General features: G+C 36.2%; 1 protein-coding gene and 1 long non-coding RNA gene across 4 annotated transcripts in view; one reads left to right on the forward strand and one right to left on the reverse strand.

Moving 5' to 3' along the window:
• LUZP2 (leucine zipper protein 2) overlaps nucleotides 1-19,533 on the forward strand; it is a 286,277-nt gene that overhangs the window by 144,738 nt on the left and 122,006 nt on the right. For both annotated transcript variants that reach the window (XM_084893618.1, XM_084893619.1), the window contains exons 3-5: nucleotides 2,091-2,161; nucleotides 7,027-7,108; nucleotides 16,783-16,845. In XM_084893618.1, the coding sequence (XP_084749744.1) occupies nucleotides 2,091-2,161; nucleotides 7,027-7,108; nucleotides 16,783-16,845 (216 nt within the window). The remainder of the gene's footprint in view (nucleotides 1-2,090; nucleotides 2,162-7,026; nucleotides 7,109-16,782; nucleotides 16,846-19,533) is intronic.
• LOC311627274 overlaps nucleotides 1-19,533 on the reverse strand; it is a 356,010-nt gene that overhangs the window by 137,298 nt on the left and 199,179 nt on the right. The window lies entirely within an intron of this gene.

The following is a 19,533-nucleotide window of genomic DNA, read 5'->3' on the forward strand; positions in this document are numbered from 1 at the left end:
TCACAGTCTTAAGGAAGTTCTGACTAAGATGAAAAGGGCAGTAAATTGATTTTCATAGGAATCTGATACCAGGGCTGCATTTTATTATTGGGTAGAAATTCACTAGTTCTATGAGGCTACAAAGAATAGACAAGACACCTGTACCTCCTCAAGGCATGAAACGCCTGGCACTTTGAGAATATTTCAAGCCTATCATGGAATGCCTAGGGGTGGTCAATGTTGACAATATTCCCAAAACACTCAATCTCTATGATCAGTAGCCTAAATCACAACATTTAATTACAATCTAGAAAATGGCTTGATAAAAATATATAATTTCCTACTGGAAATATTCTTATAAGAATCAAAAATGAGACAAGCAATAATCGTTATGCTGAAAGGCATATGAATCAGTCTGTAGTGAGCTTCTTTCTGTGCCACCAGTTCTTTTGAGACCCAATTTCAATGTCAAACAGATCCTTATGTGTGGGCTGGCATTTTCACAAGTAAAATAAATTATTCATGGTAAAACCCAGTATTCTTTAGTTTTATGATATGAGGAACTTAACAGGCTACAATATCAGGTCTTAAATAAAATTAAATATCCATGCAAAGTGAATAAATAAATAAATGTGTCATTTCATGGGTTTACATTTTTAAAGGGTAACAAGACATGTGTAGGCCACAGGATTGGTGACTTTTCCCCATATCATAATTTCTTGTCCTATTTTCTTGGTATTTTAATGGGAAGCCTACTCTTCCCAAATAAACACAGCTTCTTTTATTGGCTGTTTCCTAATATACACTGTCATTTTAGGGAAGAAGTTTTTCATGTGAGGTTCAGTCCACCACATGTCTATCAGAATGTTTATCTTTCTATAGGAAGTGTCTATTTTTAGCATTAGAATGAAAATGTTGTGAAGGCAGACACCATGCCTCTGAACATGTTTTGCGTAATTCAGTATATATATTTGTCAAGTAAATACCGAGTAAACAAAGTGTTTGGCATTCTTGCTATTTTCAATCCCCTACCTGTTACAGCTTCTCTTCCTAAAAACAACATTATTCCTCTCAATTTCAACTTTGAATATCAAGAAAATAGATTACCCTGTTACATAATTTACTGAATATAAATAAGACTATCCACTAGCCAGTTTGGCTCAGTGGATAGAGCATCAGCCTGTGGACTGAAGGATCCCAGATTTGATTCCAATCAAGGGCACATGCTCAGATTGCAGGCTCCATACTCAGTAGGGACCAGGCAGGAGGCAGCCAATCAATGATTCCCTGTCATCATTGATGTTTCTATTTCTTTCTTCCTCTCCTCTCTTTTCTGAAATATATATATATATATTAGCATTTCATTTCTTCTTTGTATTCTATTACATTATTCATAAATAGTAAATAGATAAGTCCAAACAGGTGAATGCTTTTTGGCCACTTTGATCTTAAGTTGTATTATTACTTTGCTTATTCAGGGAGCCCTTTTATACACCCTTTTATTTCTAGAAATTACTAGAGGCCTGGTGCACGAAATTTGTGCAAGAGTAGGCCTTCCTTTACCCAGCTTCCCTCTGGCACCCAAGTCCTGGGCTTCCCTCTGGCTGCAGGCAGGAACCCAGGACCTAGGCTTCCCTTGACGCCTTGGCTTTGTCTGGAAGGTCATCTGGAAGGACATTGGGTCTAATTAATATATCACATTTTTATTATTATAGAACTAGAGTTGGATTAACATGGCTGCAGAGGGCACAGTAAAACTTTAAACAAAGACCAGAAGATATATTGTATTTTATATTCACTTATTCAGAGACCTAGATATTTGGAGGCCACATTCCCTCTTCTGAACCTCTAAAGATTCAGACTCGGTTCATTCCCTTCGCCTACTGTGCAATACTTGTACCGCTTGGTGGCATACATTCCTGTGGGCATCCTTAGAAACATGAAGCATCATTTGCACATTCTTGTCCCAGGGCATAAGTGCCGCCATCCTTTGTGCCATGGAGTCAAAAGTAAAGTGAGCCTCTTTACTTTTTTCTTCTTTTTCCTCTTTTTAAAGAGCACCTTCGATTTATCACTTGAATAAAACTTATTTTTTCCCCCTTTCTTGTTAGTCTTTGAAAAATGAAGAGAAATCTGCCAAAACTGATGTTCAGAAGCTTCTGGAAATAGGTCAGAAACAAAGGTAAGATTGTGCTTTCCTTTAGTTTTTCAATTCCTCTTTTCCATAGTGTTGAACTCTATTCAGAAACTTCACAAAAGTCAGTTCATTGCAAATGTGTTAATTTATCCTCTTACACTTGAATGTATGAAAGTCTTGTTCAAATGCAGATTCTTATGCATAAATCTAGGGTGGCATTTGAGAGTCTATAGTTCTAACACATCCCTTGTGATGGCGATACAATGCTGCTTGTATATGATAACTCCAGTGTTTAAGGATCAGCAGTATTCTCCTGGATTGCCTTAGATGATGGAGCCTAATAAGTCTGCCATTGATAGACAGATCCAATAACACTGACATGGGTGGGTCAATTTTATTTATTTCAGAGATGAAAGGAGAGGGAGAAAGAGATAGATACATCAATGATGAGAGAGAATTATCAATAGGCTGCCTTCTGCATGTCCCCACCATTGAATCCACAAACATGGAATGTGCCCTGGCCAGGAATTAAACCATGACCTCCTGATGCATAGGTCCACCTTCCCCCACTGAGCCACATTGGCCAGGTGGTGGGTCAATTTTTAATCAAATCCAAACTCAATCCTGGTGAAAATGGTGGAGGTGGTGAGGAATGGAGTAATCTTATTAGCAATGTCAGAGGCCTAGGGCATGAAATTCATGGGTGGGCACAGTCCCTAGGCCTGGTCCACAATCAGGGCCATCTTCCCTGGCTGCCCACAGCCCGCCCCACCCCAGGCCACTACCCACCAGATTTTCCATCAGATGATTGGAGCCTGATCACTGGGGGAAGCAACAGAGAGGTCAACCATTCCTGCCTGCTTGCCAGCCCTGTCCCTCTGCAGGTTGCCCTCTGTGCCTTGGCCTGGCCCTACCTGCATCCCCTGCCACCCATCCCCAGTTCCCCATTCAACACCAGGCAATCAGAACCTGCTGACCAGGGAAAGGGACTCAGAGGTGGTCAGTGTGCCTCATGGTGACTGGTCGAGCTGTAATTCTGGTCATTCTGCTGTTAGGGTCAATTTGCATATCACCCTTTTATTATATAGGATAAGTAGAATTGATACATTGATGTAAAAGTTTATTTTTGAAGGACATCTACTATGAGATAGATTTCTATGCAGTATAAAAGCTATATGATTTGAGATTGCTTCTTAAAGCAAAAGGTATTTTAAAGTAGAAACAAGCTAGCATTTATTATACACTTACTTGACTGGATGCTATATATATATTTTCTTGTTTCATCCTCCCAATTACCTTTTAAAGGAGCTATCATTATGCTCATTTAACAGATGGGACATTGTTCCTCAAAGTGCTTAAATGGATTGCTGAGAGTTGTGTTAATTGGAATTTGCTCTGTTGTGATTTTTACGGAATAGCCACATCCTTTCACTGTAGTTCATGGATCACAAAGCCAAAAGCTGTTAAAAAGTTTACACACACTTCAGTATTTAGTCCCTGCTCACAATCTTGTATCTTCCCAACTGTTCTTGCCTCTTGACTCAGAAACCTCTCAGAATATATTTGAATTGAGTTGATGACATGTTAAAAAATATAAAAGCTATTGTCATATCATGACTATTTTTGTTATTAAAATAAAATTATTATTTATTGAACATGAAATTCTTTTTAAACCAATTATTAAAAAGAGCTTGTAAAATATTGGCCTGGGCATGTCTCCAAAAGTATATCATTTTAAATTATTTTGTTGGTTTTAACTTAGCCATCTCTAAAAGCACCTATCCTTAATATTACACAGCTATTTGTGGCTCATTGAGTTAGTGTTGGATAATTCTAAATAGAACTTAAAAAAAAAATAACTGGTCAGAATAGACCAAGAGTTTTCAGATTTATGGGATATATTTAAGCGATAATATATGAAAAGTGAGTATGTGTAGTCACAATAGAGACTCTGAGGGATGGGTAGTACCCTAAAGATTTTGAAAGACAGTTTGGAGAAAAAGGTAATATAAAACATTTTATTTCATCTGGTGGTTGGTCATTGAAAATTCCTAAAACTTAGTTTTGGACTCTCTGTACTAAAGGATTTTACAATATAACATTCTTCAAAAATGAAGAGAAAGCCTGGGGTAGTGGTAAATTCTTTGTCTGTGAGGTTTTTATAATACAAACAGGTAATCACTTGAGAAAAAAAATGCTTTATTGTACTGTGAGTGTGTGTGTGTGTGTGTGTGTGTGTGTGTGTGTGTGTGTATTTATGTTTATGTTTATATTTGGGATGGAAAATGAATGAAACAGCTGAGCAAGTCAAAAATCATTTTTCATAGGAGCATAAATTAGCAAGTCTGCGAGGCATGAAGGAGATAGAGAGATTCAGAAGATTCAAAAGACCCTCTTTAGCATTGTCTCATAGCTTTCCTTACCATGAACATGTGCAGAATCCTTTAACTCCTCCAGATTTTTTTAATAGCTCTACAGTTCATTTTGTCTTTCTCCCTACATTGCCTATGGATCTCAGTATGTGGGAATTTTTGAATCTATACCTGTGTTCATTAAAAAAAAAAAGTGAGATTGTATAGTTTAATTAAAATATAAGTATAAAATTTAAAATAAAGAATAAAAATCCACCATTTTAAAATAAAAAATAATATTGAAAGGATAATTACTATAACATTTTTATATAATGTTTTATCAGTTGGGAATATAATTTTTTATTACATTTGTATTCAGTGTTCATTGAAAATTCAGGTGTTAAGGGTAGGATGCAGATTCTCTCTGTCTCTCTCTCTCTCTCTCTCTCTCTCTCTCTTTCTCTCTCTCTCTCTCTCTCCCCCTGCATAGAGGTAGTATAATAACTCTTTAGAGCTTCAGCACATAGGCTCCAGATCACAATTCCACTCCTTCTCTCTGCCTCAGTTTTCTATCTCTAATATTACATAATTTGATGCAAAATTCTAAGGCTTATGAATCCCTAGTATGTTGTGAACCTACAATATATGTAGATATTTACAATTATATTGTCACAAATGCTCTTTGAAAAATATCACAAATAATAATAGAAGCCCAAGATTTAAATGTCTCTATATGAAACAATTCTCATAAAATAAACCTCTTTGGGAAAGTAATGGGAGCTGAGATTTAAAATCCACTCTAAGTCAAAACCATATTATGAGCTTCACCCAAGCAGGAATAAATCATCTGAGAACCAGTGACTGTAATTATTTTACAACTTGTTTTGATTGTATTTTGCTTTGACAACGTCCAAATTGATTCCAACAATCATACAGACTCTCAATGATATTTCTGAAATTGACACTGGGACCAAAGAGTTTGTAGAGTAAAAAATCTGGGCCTTGGCCAGGTAGCTCAGTTGGTTAGAGTATCATCCTAATACCCCAAGGTTTCAGGATGGATTCTCAGTCAGGGCACATTCAAGAAGCAACCAGTCAATGCATAACTAAGTTGAACAACAAATCTATGTTTCTCTCTCCTTTCCTCTCTCTCTCTCCTCTCTCTCTCTCTCTCTCTCTCTCTCTCTCTCTCTCTCTCTCTCTCTCTCTCTCTCTCTCTCTCTCTCTCTCTGTCTCTCTCAAATCAATAAATTAAAAAAAGAGAAAGATATCCACGGGAATCATTAAATCCCAGTGAATGAAAGAACAGATCATGCTGAAACCGGTTTGGCTCAGTGGTAGAGCGTTGGTCTGCTGACTGAAGGTCCAGGGTTCGATTCCGGTCAAGGGCATGTACCTTGGTTGTGGGCACATCTCCAGTAAGAGGTGTGCAAGAGGCAGCTGGTCGATGTTTCTCTCTCGTCGACATTTCTAGCTCTCTATCTCTCTCCCTTCCTCTCTGTAAAAAATCAATAAAATATATTTTTTAAAAAAAGAAAGAACAGGTCATGGTTGTGTAGGATGTGTCAGTCAAAGAATGAACTTAGGGACCCAGAATGGTGCCAGTGGCTGTGACAATAATATCAGATTTATCAAGTGATTATTCTCCAGGCATTATGCTAAGCATTTTGCTTGTATTATGTCATCTAAATCTCACTACAAAACTATGAAGTGGTTCTAGTATTATGTCCATTTTGTAGATTAAAAAATGACTCTGAGAGGGTACTCTCCTATTCCCTGGTGTCTATATTGTGATGACACATCAGGGTTCTAAATGTAGTCTTTTGACATTTAAACCTGAACTTGAAAAAGATAACACAATTTGTCATAAATGATTACATTTTAAACTCTTGAGAAGAATGCATATTTATGAAAACATTCATATTTTTAACCAGTGGATAGGGCCTATATGTATTTATGAATTTGATAAATAATATATATATTTGTGTGTATATTTGTGTATATTTGTGTGTGTGTGTGTGTGTATGTATTTCTATTATTATCTCCAATAAGTAAGGCAGCCCTTAAGTTAGAAATGTCTTCTATCTTTCTTTTTGTAAAAAGTCTCACGCTTTATAAAGGATGTCTAAAGCACAATGCTTTATAATTAATCAATTAGGAGCATCAGAAGGGAACACTTTTATCTTATTAGCAGTCTATGGTATCTTCTTCTTAACTTTCATGTTCACACCTTGGCATGCTATCACTAAAATTAGCTTTTCAACACTAATTATTATACTGATTTAATTTAACACATTATGCAGCTCTCAGATGATTTACACAGTAGGATGCTCATACGACACAATAGCAAGGCAATTTCCTTGAAATACAGCTTGCTTTTAATACTTGCCAGGGAGAAAATAGCTTTTATTACCAGAATTCTGAAATACACCCTGTATGCTTAACTGTGTCTCTATTCAATTCTGGTTATTTTCCCCTAAATATAAGTAGACAGCAAAGGTCCAGGAAATAACCGAATTATATTAAGCCTCTCTTTTGCTCTGTTTCCTACTAAACCAGAGAACAAATGAAGTCTCTCCAGGAGGCCCTGCAAAATCAACTTAAAGAGACATCCGAGAAAGCAGAAAAACAACAGGCTACTGTAAGTGTGCTTCTTTTTTGTATCCTTTGATATGAGGTTACTTTTTTTTAAAAAATCACTATAAAACAAATAAACATGTAAAAATAAAAATAAATATACAATAAAGAAAGTTCAGTCACTAATATCATAAAAATTCAAAAATATTTTTGCTGTATGTGATCCTTAGGGGATTTCTAGTGTTCAACCCTCATTTAGGGATGGAAAACTGAAGGAGGGAAAGAGGGGGGCAGGAGTGCTGGGGTCAGGCACTACATCAGTGCAATGGTCCTTGAATTGTGGGGTGTACCTGTCTTTGAACTTTAAATTAAGCTGTACAGATCCCAAGCCACGCACCACATCAAGTGAGGGCATATCATCTGCCTCTTTAGTCAACACCACAGGTGATTCTGACACAAAGTTTAAGAAACAAAATTATGTCGCCCTAGCTGGTTTGACTCAGTGGAGAGAGCATCGGGTTGTGGCTCTAAGGGTCCTGGTTCCATTCCAGCCAAGGACAGGTACCTCGGTTGCAGGCTCCTCCCTGGTTAGGACAATTATAGGAGGCAACTAGTCCATATGTTTCTCTCACATTGATATTGCTCTCTATCTTTCCCTCTTTCTTCCACTCTCTTTAAAAATTAATGGAGAAATATCCTTGAGTGAAGATTAAAAAAAAAAAAAAGAATCAAAATTATCTCCAGATATATCCTTTCAAATAATGTTCTGTTGACACCACTCCCCCCCACCCCCCCGTCACACACACACACACATTTTAGTTCTTATAACTAATATCCAAGCATAGGGATGATAGAAATGATGATGCTCTTGAAAGCAGTGATGAAAACAGATTTCTACCTTATTCCCCAGATATCTTTTGAACCATTTATGGGGATTCAGCCCTGTATCTTGTGTCCTAAACCTGAACTTGTTTTAAAATATAATATATTGAAAGAAAATCAAAATTATTGTATGACCAATAGGAAACACTGCCATTAAATATAAAGTTTATTTCTCACAGTTCTCAAGGGAGGTGGCATGCCACATGACAGGGACTGCAGGGAAGCACTGTATGGCCATCAGGCAGAGAGAGGCAGAGAAACTGTGGGCATGAGCTTTTCATGTGGCTTCTGTGGGAAGGAATGGGTGAGGCAGAGTAAGTAGTAAAAGGAATGATCAGTTTAAATTATTTCATTGGGCCCTGTGGCATAGAATCCACACCTGATTGTCTGATTACCTGGTCCTAGGCTGATTAAGGCAGTACATAGTGAAATGGAGTGTGAAAACTTGATACAAGGAATGGTTGGGGTTGTGAGCTCTGTATTGGTTAGTCTGTATTTGAAAAGCATACCATCAGAAGGCAGACATGTTTGGAGGGGGTTGGAGAAGGAGCAGCAAGAGGTTGAAGTAGGATGACTCAGACATATTAGTATGTTCTCCATATCAAGGCTTGTCTGCATATATATGTAGGGTAGATACTAAAGCATCATATTTACAGAAGCCCCAAATATATGATTAATACAAGTGAATTACCTGGATCTCAGCCCCTTTAAGAACTTTCAGCCTACCTTCTCATTTGCAAGGCTTACTTAAATAACCTGAATTAGGGTGTGGAGTTTTGCTTCTGAAACTCCACCCTGTCTGTCATCAGGGACACAGGCTTCCTGAAGACTATCTAATAGTGAATATTGACTTTCCTAGATACAGGATTGTTTCTTACTAATGGATTCACCGTTATCTGTTCTGCCCACTTATAGGACAAGCATACGTTGGTTCTTCCCTGCTATGCAATGTATCCTAATGTTTGCCTCTCTAGACATCAGATATTATATAAAGAACAGACAAACTTTCAGCATTAGCATATTGATCTCTCCCTTTAGCACCTGACCAAGCCTACTAGGTGGTCCTCATTTCAATTCCATTTCTATCTTGATCTATCACATTTAATCAGGGTTTCTTCATTGCCTTGTTGCAAATGAAGGCAGAGCAGAATAGAAGTGCTCACACATACAAATAAAGGTATATGTGTGTGTGTGTGTGTGTGTGTGTGTGTGTGTGTGTGTGTGTGTTTAGAGGCCCGGTGCACAAAATTTGTGCACTTAGAAGGGGCTGGTCGCTCAGCCTGGCCTGTACCCTCTTGCAGTCTGGGAGCCCTCGGCGGATGTCCGGCTCCTCTGTGGGGAGTGGGCCTAAGCCATCAGTTGGACATCCTTATCACTGGGGTAGAGGCAGGAGAGGATCCTACCACCACCACTGCACTCACAAGCCATGAGCCCAGGTTCTGGCTGAGCAGTGCTCCCCCTGTGGGTAGGCATCAACAAGGGGCAGCTCTTGTATTATGCGTCTGCCCCCTGGTGGTCATGCACATCAAAGCAACCGGTCACTCTGCCATTCAGTCGATTTGCATATTAGCCTTTTATTATATAGAATAGTGTGTGTGTGCGTATATATATATTATATATACATTAATGTGTGTGTGTGTGTGTGTGTGTGTGTGTGTGTGTGTGTGTACAGAAAGACAAAGACAGGGATGGGGGAGAATCAGAATATATTGTATTTCAGCACAGAATTCTCCTTTTTCATTGCATCTTTTATATAATCTATATATATAAAAAGCCAGCTACCCTAACACTGTAATGACCAGAATGACCGCTCAATATAATGCCCACTGTGGCCAGCGAACCAGCCTGATCAGGGGATAGGGCCAGCTGGCCAACCATCCATGGCCTCTTCCCCAGGCCAACCTGTCCTGAATTGGACTCTCCCACCCTGATCAAGGGCAGGGCCATACAGCCAAATGACCCTCCCCCACACCCTCCGTCCACCTTCTCATCAGACAGCCCCGCCCCTGATCAGCCCTCCCCACCACAATAGGCCCTTAGACACTCCCCCTGGCCAGCCCCACTCCTGATTATAGCCCCCAACCTCAATAGGGGATAGGCCTGGCCAGCCAACTTCCTGCAGCCCCTCCCCTTGCCTGGCCTCACCCCAGATCAGACCCCCACCCTGATTAGGGGCAGGGCTGGCTGGTCAACCATCCATGATTCCCGGTCAGCACTCCCTTATCTCATTTGGATTTGGGGCTCACCAGCCAGTTGCCCCTCCCTTCAGCTGGCCAGACCCTGATTGGCCCCGATTGGGGCAGGGCAGCCAGCCAACCTCCCACCATCTCCTCCTCCCAACAGGCCCACTTCTGAACTGCCTCAATTGGGGGAGCCAGACCCCACCCATGCACAAATCCATGCACTGGACTTCTAGTTAAAATATATAAAAGAAAATTTAGCACATGATGTATAAACCTGCAATTAGAAATAAAAATCTTGGAATGACTAGATGATGTGAAGTAGTCCCTAAAGGTATATCTTATTTCTCTCTTAAAGTTAACAAATGCATACCCCATGCCACTGTCTGATGACAAAGTCAGAAAATGTAGGCATTACTATAGTCACAGTTCACAGTAGAGACAAAACTTCCAAAGGAACTTCAAAGTAAGTTTTATTGGAACTGGCCCAATGTGTAAATGAGAAATTACTATCTTGATATTTGATCTTTGCCAGAATATATAAAAGGAGATAAGAGAATGGAGAATGAAGAACAGAAGAGAGTAAATTTCAGACAGCTTTAGTGTCAGGACACTTGATACTTGTTTCTCCTGTGAGAGCCTTTTTATGTGGTAGTAGTCCGCTTATGAGAATAGCCCACTGTGATATTCTGGGACAGAGTCTGATAAAAACTTTACATCATCTATGATAAGAACACTCTAGACTTTTATCTATACTCCAGGGAAGTCAATATCAGAACTAGGAAATAGATTGGTCTCTCTTTCTTACACAGATAAATGCCCACTCTTTTACCTAATATTGGACAACCTAATGAATTTCTGAAGCACTCCACAAATCAGAGAACTCATCTCTTGGGTTCCCTTCTTGATTCCTATAAACTTAGTGCCCTTGCAGATAGGACCTTCCTATATGTAACAGTAACATATGCACATCTGTTATTACCATATCATTTGTGTTATAATTGCCTCTTTATCTATTACACTAAGAGAAGGAACCATAAATGGATACAGTTTTATAAATCTGTTAAAGGCAAAAAATTTTTTACAGTATTCTATCTTCATAACACAACAAAAAAAAACTGGTGTTAAATAATCTTTGACGACACTCTTCAAATATTTTACATGCTGATAACTTAAAATAATGTATTCAGACAATAAACACCATAACAGAATATCAAACAAATTCATTTTAGACTCACTCCTCTGGAAAACTTGAATAAATTTTATATTCAATTTTCTGCAAAATTATTTTATGAGTAGAAGTTAAAATATTCCTCAAATTTCTTTTCTCTACCTGTCTTCTTCACCTACTAGAACAGTGTGCTATAGAAAGGTGTTTAATCACACTCAATATATATGCAAATACACTCATATAAGTAAATGTATGTTTCTATCATGAGAACAAAAAAGTTTAAGTCAGCAACAAGTATTCTTTTTATGTGTCATAGGCTCTTATAATTTTTACTCAAATATAAGAAAGCAACTTTCACTGATAAATGTGAAATTTACATGTAAATTCTTAAATAAATATCAAAAGCCAATAATTCTTAAAGAAGAAATTCATTACTTGAATAGCCAAATATGGATGGAATTTTACTGGGCTAAAGAAAGATCTCCTTTCCCAAAAATTTCAGAGCCAGAAAGTTTTTTTGTTTGTTTGTTTGTTTTTTTGCTTTGTTGTTGTTGTTGCTGCTGCTGCCCTTCTCCTTCTTCTTTTTCTTCTTCTTCTTCTTCTTCTTCTTCTTCTTCTTCTTCTTCTTCTTCTTCTTCTTTTTCTTCTTCTTCTTCTTCCTCCTCCTCCTCCTCCTCCTCCTCCTCCTCCTCCTCCTCCTCCTCCTCCTCCTCCTTCTCCTTCTCCTTTCCTCACCCAAGGATATTTTTCTATTGATTTTTAGAGAAAGTGGATGAGAGAGGAAAAGACAGAGAGAAACATCAATGTGCGAGAAGCACATCGATTAGGTACCTTTTGCATGAGCCCTGACCAGGGCCTCGGCCAGGGAGGAGCCTGCAGCAGATGCATGTGCCAGGTCCACAGGTCAATGCTCTATCCACTGGGCCAAACCAGCTAGAGTAAACCAGAATTTTTTTACTATTGTAACTTTTACCTAATTTGTAATATATTTTTATTTGTTTCAGAGAGGAAGAGAGAGGGCGGAAGAGATAGAAACATCAATGATAAGAGAGAATCATTGATCAGTTGCCTCCTACTGGGGATCAAGCTTGCAACCTGGGCATATGCCCTGACAGAGAATTGTAGTGTGACCTTCTGATTCATAGGTCAATACTCAGCCACTGAGCCATGCTAGCTGGGCATTTCTACCTGATTTTTAAAAATCAACTTATTACTAGGCAAATTCCTAAGCAAATATGTTTTTGGAAAATAGAAAAATATCTAAATTTTCTGATTTTGTAAGCATGCATATTTATGATTTTAAATCAATTAATGACAGTGTGCATAAACTGATATTGCAGAAGACCATAGAAAAATCAAGCAACAGTTTAGAGAAAAGGAGTTACACTGTTTATTATGCCTGCGGACTCAGCAAAATAACTTCCTAAGTCTGAGCAAAGTAACATGCAGGGAACTTATCTTTTATATCTTTCTGTTGTCTTTGTCCCTCAAATATGGATTATGCTTCCAGTCCTTTTTTCAGGCTTTGCATAAAGGCCCTAGGTGTTGGGGGTCTCCAGATCATATCTATTGGTATGGCCTGGTGCCAGCATTAATAACCTCCCTCCAGGGCTCTGCACTGTTCAGTTTATGGCCTCTGTGAAATGTGAGCATTTATAATAGGTAACAGGTTCTTCAAGACCAGTTTCTGGGAAAGAGGCAGTGACTTAATTATAGGTTATCAAGAATGTACACTGAGTTTGCTGGCCCAGATTCAGATTGTTAGTCCCCCAAATAGCAGGGATACATTAGAATTAGCCTTTTTTGCCTCCTCACTAATAGCCACTTTTCATTGGTAATGCAGATGCAAAAATCCTACATAAACAAATTTAAGAGTATATTAACAAAATATATCTTTAATAAATGTATACATCTGCAGATGAAATAAATAATACTTATATCTTTGAAAGCATTTGTTCTGTTTCAAATTGAATAACAATTTTATAAATAGAGGCTAGAAAGACATGACTGAAACCATAGCAAATATGATAATAGCATACATTTATTAAAATTATTTATATAGCTATATAAATTATAACATAAATATTTGTATGGCATGTATACATTTTATATTTACATATACATACTACTATATACCATATTATATAATACAAGTCATGTTTATATACTTTATATTTACATATTTATATATAGATATTACACTATATACAGAGTATTAAATATGTTTATGCAAAAACTATAAATGTACATTTTATATATTTTAATGTTTATTGGTAACATCTTTGAGAACACAGATCTCATATTATTGAGAGCCATAACACTTCCAAATATTTATAAAAATTCAGTTTATGCTTTTTCACCCTATATGAAGATTCTAAGTTAACTAAGGATTATATATATATTTACAAATATTTCAATAATTATTTGTTTGCCATGAAGACTATAGTTGGTGTAATTGAAGACTGACTTAGAAAGGAAAATTAAGATAACTGTTCCTGCTCACTCTCAAAGAAAATATATTTGGAATTGATTCTGTAAATATTGTTGTGCTATTTTAGATTTAAGAGCAGATAAACATATCCTTGATTACATGTGAAATTACTATGCCTTTGTGCATAAAAATAACAGATTGTATATTTTATGCCAGATATGTTGCAAATACCCACATCTTTTGGAACATTTATAGTAAAATACTTGCAACTTAACCGTGATATTGCTTTTAAATCACAAAATATAAAAAAGGATAACTTTCTGAAAAATTAAGGTGAAAAGGTGGTAAAGAATCTCTTGATCTAATTCTGTTGAAAACATTTTTTATGGCCGAAACCAATTTGGCTCAGTGGTAGAGCATTGGTCTGCGGACTGAAAGGTCCCAGGTTCGATTCCGGTCAAGGGCATGTACATTGGTTGCAGGCACATCCCCAATAGGGGATGTGCAGGAGGCACCTGGTTGATGTTTCTCTCACATAGACATTTCTAGCTCTCTATCTCTCTCCCTTCCTCTCTGTAAAATATCAATAAAATATATTTTAAAAAAAGAAAACATTTTTTTATGAATATGTGAACTTTTGTTTTTATCCCAGAGCAAATAACAGCATGACAAATCTTTCAAATCTGTGTTCCTTGTGAAATACCTAATAGGCAGGAAGAAGTTCTCAGGTGTAACCAAGTAATTAAAGATATTAATATTCAGTAGAGGCATTCCATTACGCTTGCTAATTTTTATGGCTTAACTTGCCCTAAATAAGATATAATTAGTCTAAGGGCAAGAATTAGCTTCAAGCTTTGACTTTCATTAAGAATAAAGAATTATCTGTTCTTTCATTTTTTGTTCAATGCAAAGAAATGATATTTTTGTCTCTGAGAATTACTAGTATTTTTAAACTATCTGCTAGAACTGCTCATTTTTCCAAGAATGTTAAAACTTGCTGCAATTCCAGACTCATGGTTTCAAAATGCTAAACCTTTTTAAACATTCTTAATATAGTTTAGGTCCTGAATATCTGAGTATTACAGCCTCAAATATTTCTGTTAATCTGTCCCAGATTAACATTTAAACAATTATCGTCTTTACATTGCAATATATTTTCATTATAATTTTAAATATATATTTTATTGATTTTTTTACAGAGAGGACGGAAAAGAGATAGAGAGCTAGAAACATCTATGAGAGAGAAACATTGACCAGCTGCCTCTTGCACACCCCCTACCGGGGATGTGCCCGCAACCAATGTACATGCCCTTGATCGGAATCGAACCCAGGACCTTTCAGTCCTCAGATGGACGCTCTACCACTGAGCCAAACCAGCTTCGGCTATTTTCATTATAATTTTAATTTGAGCTAGGTGTTAATTATGGATAACTGAATAGTATCACAGTCTGAGGATTTGGGGAAAATAATGGTATCAGTGGAAGAGCAGGATATTAATATAAGCAAAATGGCTTTAAATAGTTCATGACTTAAACAAAAGTCAAATTTGTAACATATAAAATTTGCTGGTGCTCATAGAGTGGTTGTATAGATGAAGTGTAAGCCTTGAGAGTTGCTTTTCTCTTTTCTGTAATGCAAGGGCATGACTTAAGAGTGATTGCAAAAGCTTTCACTGCAAAGAAGTGTTTATTTTAAAGATGGCTATCTCAAGTAAACACATCACCAGCCACAGAAAGCTTTGTTTTCTCTCCTCCTTTCCCCCCCACACCTACATCCACTCATTGGTTTTAGAAGTTGTTGTTGATCTCCATAACTCATTGATTACTCTTTGTATTGCTTGTTTTTCTCTTCCCAAGCTTAAATTCCCTTATGTTTTAAATTCACCAATAAAGAAGGAGCTCAGGACATTAGTCCTTTACCTTCAATCCCAATAAAAGTAGAATGACAGGCCTAGCTTCCTTGCCTCTCTCATCTCTCTCTCTCACTGTGTGGCTCCAGGTGTGCCATGTAATTTCTAGGACTCATGAGTAACAAACCTTTATTATTTAAAGTTTCCTGATGGTTATATAACTCAACCCATTGGCTGCCTGCTGCAATGAAATCTAAACTTGTGCAACAGATGCTGGTTAAAGAGAGAGAGAGAGAGAGAGAGAGAGAGAGAGAGAGAGAGAGAGAGAGAGAGAGAGAGAGAGAGAGAGAGAGAGAGAGAGAGAGGAAAAAATGAAAAAGGAAAAAGGTTTATTTGAGTGCTGATGTCTTGAGAAGATGGGGGACTCCTGTCCTCAAAAAAACCCACCTTAATATATCAGTGCAAGCAGAGGTTTTTATAAGGAGGGAGATGGAAAGCAGAACAAAAAGAAGATCAGGGAAGGGCCTGTGGACTTGCAATCTCTCCTCCAGACTAATTGAGGAGATGCTGAAGGGAGGTGTGAATGTGCCACTTCTTAAATGCTTCCACCTCTCATTCCAGTGCTATGTTTCATTCAAGGGAATCTGTAGATACAGCAGACACCTGCAGGTCTTCAGGGCTGCTGCCAAGCAACACTTCTTCACCAGAACAGGACACTAAAAACACAAGAGTTTATTTACATACTCTAAGAAAACAGAGTTGGTTGTATCCTTGGGAGAATGCAGAATGCATAACCTTTATTGCTTTATTGAAATGTTAAGTTTTGGTTATAGTAATTGCTGAGGGTGTCTTATAAATCATAATAAAACAACAATAACTATCAAAAATCTAAGCCTTCCTCTCTCTCTGAAAGAAATAAAACTAAATAAAAAAATGGAAATTGAGGTTTTAACAGAGGAGGATTACCTTTATAATGTACATCTCAATTAAAAATATTATATTACGTGAGAAAAGGATATTTTTATATACTCAAATAGATTTATATATATGAATTGGGCAATAAAAGTTTAGTTAATAAAAATGGTAATCATTTGTTCTTTTTCAATATTTGTGGATAAAAAGTTGATTATTCTAGTATTATAGCTCAAACATCATGAAAATACATTTATAGGAGTCACAAAAATTAATAAGAAATGTGTCCATGTAATTTTCTATTCATTTTCAGATTAATTTTTTAAAGACTGAAGTGGAAAGAAAGAGCAAAATGATCCGTGATCTTCAGAATGAGGTAAGTCATGTTTTAGGCAAATTTTATATAAATCAAAGACTATATACAAACATTGATTTGTCAAGATCTTTGGAGTATTGTTCACATGCACATTTGTCCTTTAGTTATATGTACTAATGGAGAGAAACTATAAAGTTAAGAATTTCAAAAAGTAGATAATCACCATTTTTACAAATATTTGATAATGTTATTATTTCATTAGTTCGTTTCTCCTTTTAATTATACAATATTTTGCTTGGGAAATATTAAAAATTCATTTTTATTTTGTAAGTTAGTCTACCAAATGACAACATAGGCACTGAAGAAGGAGCATAACCAATGGATGCACGGCACTGGGGTTGGGAATGGGTGTGAAGGGATGTGAGGAGGCAGGGTGGGTGGGGGAGAGGGAGGCCGGGGGAAGGTCAATGGGAGAAAAAGGAGACATATGTACTACTATCTGTCATACTTTAAAGAATAAAATTAAATTTAAAAAAAGAAAGAGCTAGAAATTGACTTCATGCTGGGAAGAACCAATCTAAAATTTAAAAAAATTATGTATGGATTATAGAATAATGCAGCTTTTAACAAAATAAACTGTAACCACTTTTATTATAACACTTAATATGTAAGGAGCCTATAAAAATCTATACACTTTTTTTTTCTCTTTTAATTACTTCTCTATTTTCTTGTACAAGTGCTTTATTTTTTAAATTCCCCATTGTGTTTATATTTTTACCTCTGTATTCACTTTTTTTCTTGAATGGAAGTAATTATTTAGGACTATTAAAGCATGACTAAGTGATGATACATATTTTATGATCAATCCCACTAATTATGGTATATTTTGAATCTCAAATCAATCACTTTAGCATTTACTAATTTTCTTCCATTTCTTCCATTCTTCCTTTCTTTAATTTTTGGAGTCACTTAAAAGCATTATTCCTAAATGGCTCCCACCTAATGTCAGTGTTAAACTATAGATTTTACAAACGCCTGATGTCAGCATTCAGCATCAGCACTCAATGATATTAAGATGGTTTATCAGATTTGCAAGGACTGAAAGGAATAAAGGAAAGCAAGAAAAATTTAAGTGATTTTCTGATGATTCTATTGTATTTTCATATCTTTCTCATTATTTTTTTAGAGTCTTCTTAAGAAAATGTGATGGGATGGACTTGACAATGGTTTCCCTAAAACCTAATTTTTCAAGCTCCTTTGTGGATTTCTTGTTAATAGTGGAAAATACCAGCGGATAGGTTACCAGAATGTGCTAGGTATAATGGATAATTTCTTGTTTGCTGGTGCCCAGTGAAAGCTCAGTGAAAGGGCTAGGTGACTCAAGTCAGTAACTTTCCACAGGTCATTTAAGACAGGGGGAACATTTAAAACCATGTCAAAGACAGTTTTAATATAGGGGAAAAAGTACATATGCACACATACATACTCACATAAAGCATAAACCCAGTTGTATGATAATGAGAGGATTGTGGGTTATTTACATCTCTACATGTCTCATCAGTTAGCTTTTAATCTTAGATAATTTTTAAGAAATCAAGCATTCAGCTAAAGAAGAGCACTTTCAAAATCAAACAGTAATTTATGCATAACAAATACATATAAGGAGAAGCAAAATATTTTATTACTGAGAGAGATTTAACAGTATAATATTAATTTTCTAAGTGTGTATGCTAGAATAATTATAAAAGAAATACAATTCTGCAAAACTAATGTCTAATGAATATAAGTTTCTTTATAATTAAATTATAGACAACTCACTTTCATAATATTGAAATTTTGCAAGATTAAATTTGATAACCAGAAAAATTTTTTTTTCTTAAAAATAAGAAAAACCTAATGATGAGCATATATCATCAACTGAATGGTAAACATAGTAAAACTATATAGACACTGTCTAGAATCTATAGACACTATCTGAACTTTTAGTTCAGAAATAAAAATATTAAAAAATATAAATTGATTAAACAAATATAAAAGATGAGGGCGACAATAGATGTATAAAGAGATTTTTGGGAGAAGCTTGAAGTCTTCTGAGTGATTCTAAGTGAAATTATCAGTAAGTTCCTAAAGAAGAAACCATTTTTGAAAAGTTGCTAAAGAATAATGAGAATTTTTTCTATATATAAAGACAACTATAAAAAAGTCACTCTACATTAGCACTTAGGGATTTAGTTTTTTTAAATTTAAGATGTCCCTTGGGGGAGAAATATATATTCATACTTTTAAAAATACATTTTTTTATTTATTTCAGATAGGAAGGGAAAAGGAGAGAGATAGAAACATCAATGATGAGAAAGAATCATTGCCCTGACCAGGAATCAAACTAGTGACATCTTGGTTTGGGCAGGGGCATATTTTTTTTTTTAAGCAAGTGTTATGTAGGGCAGAAAGCATTTTGATTTTTCCATCCATGCAGGTATATGTGTATTAGGTAACATGGGAGCTTGTGACTCAAAGATTGTGAGTCAGATCCCTTCAAACCTAAAATCACAAGTATGAAAAAACAAGGGAGAATATAGAGAGCAACTTGGGAATAAAAGAGGAAAGGAAACTCCTTATTACAATGTATGTGATAATGTTTAGGACTTTATAAAGGGATACATAGCTGGCTAATTTTATGTAGATTAATATCAAAATAGTCTATATTAAATTAGTGACCAGACAGAGATTAAAGGGAAAAGGAAGAAA

This window comes from Pipistrellus hanaki (genome assembly GCF_964339955.1).
Source record: "Pipistrellus hanaki genome assembly, chromosome: 9".
NCBI lineage: Eukaryota > Metazoa > Chordata > Mammalia > Chiroptera > Vespertilionidae > Pipistrellus > Pipistrellus hanaki.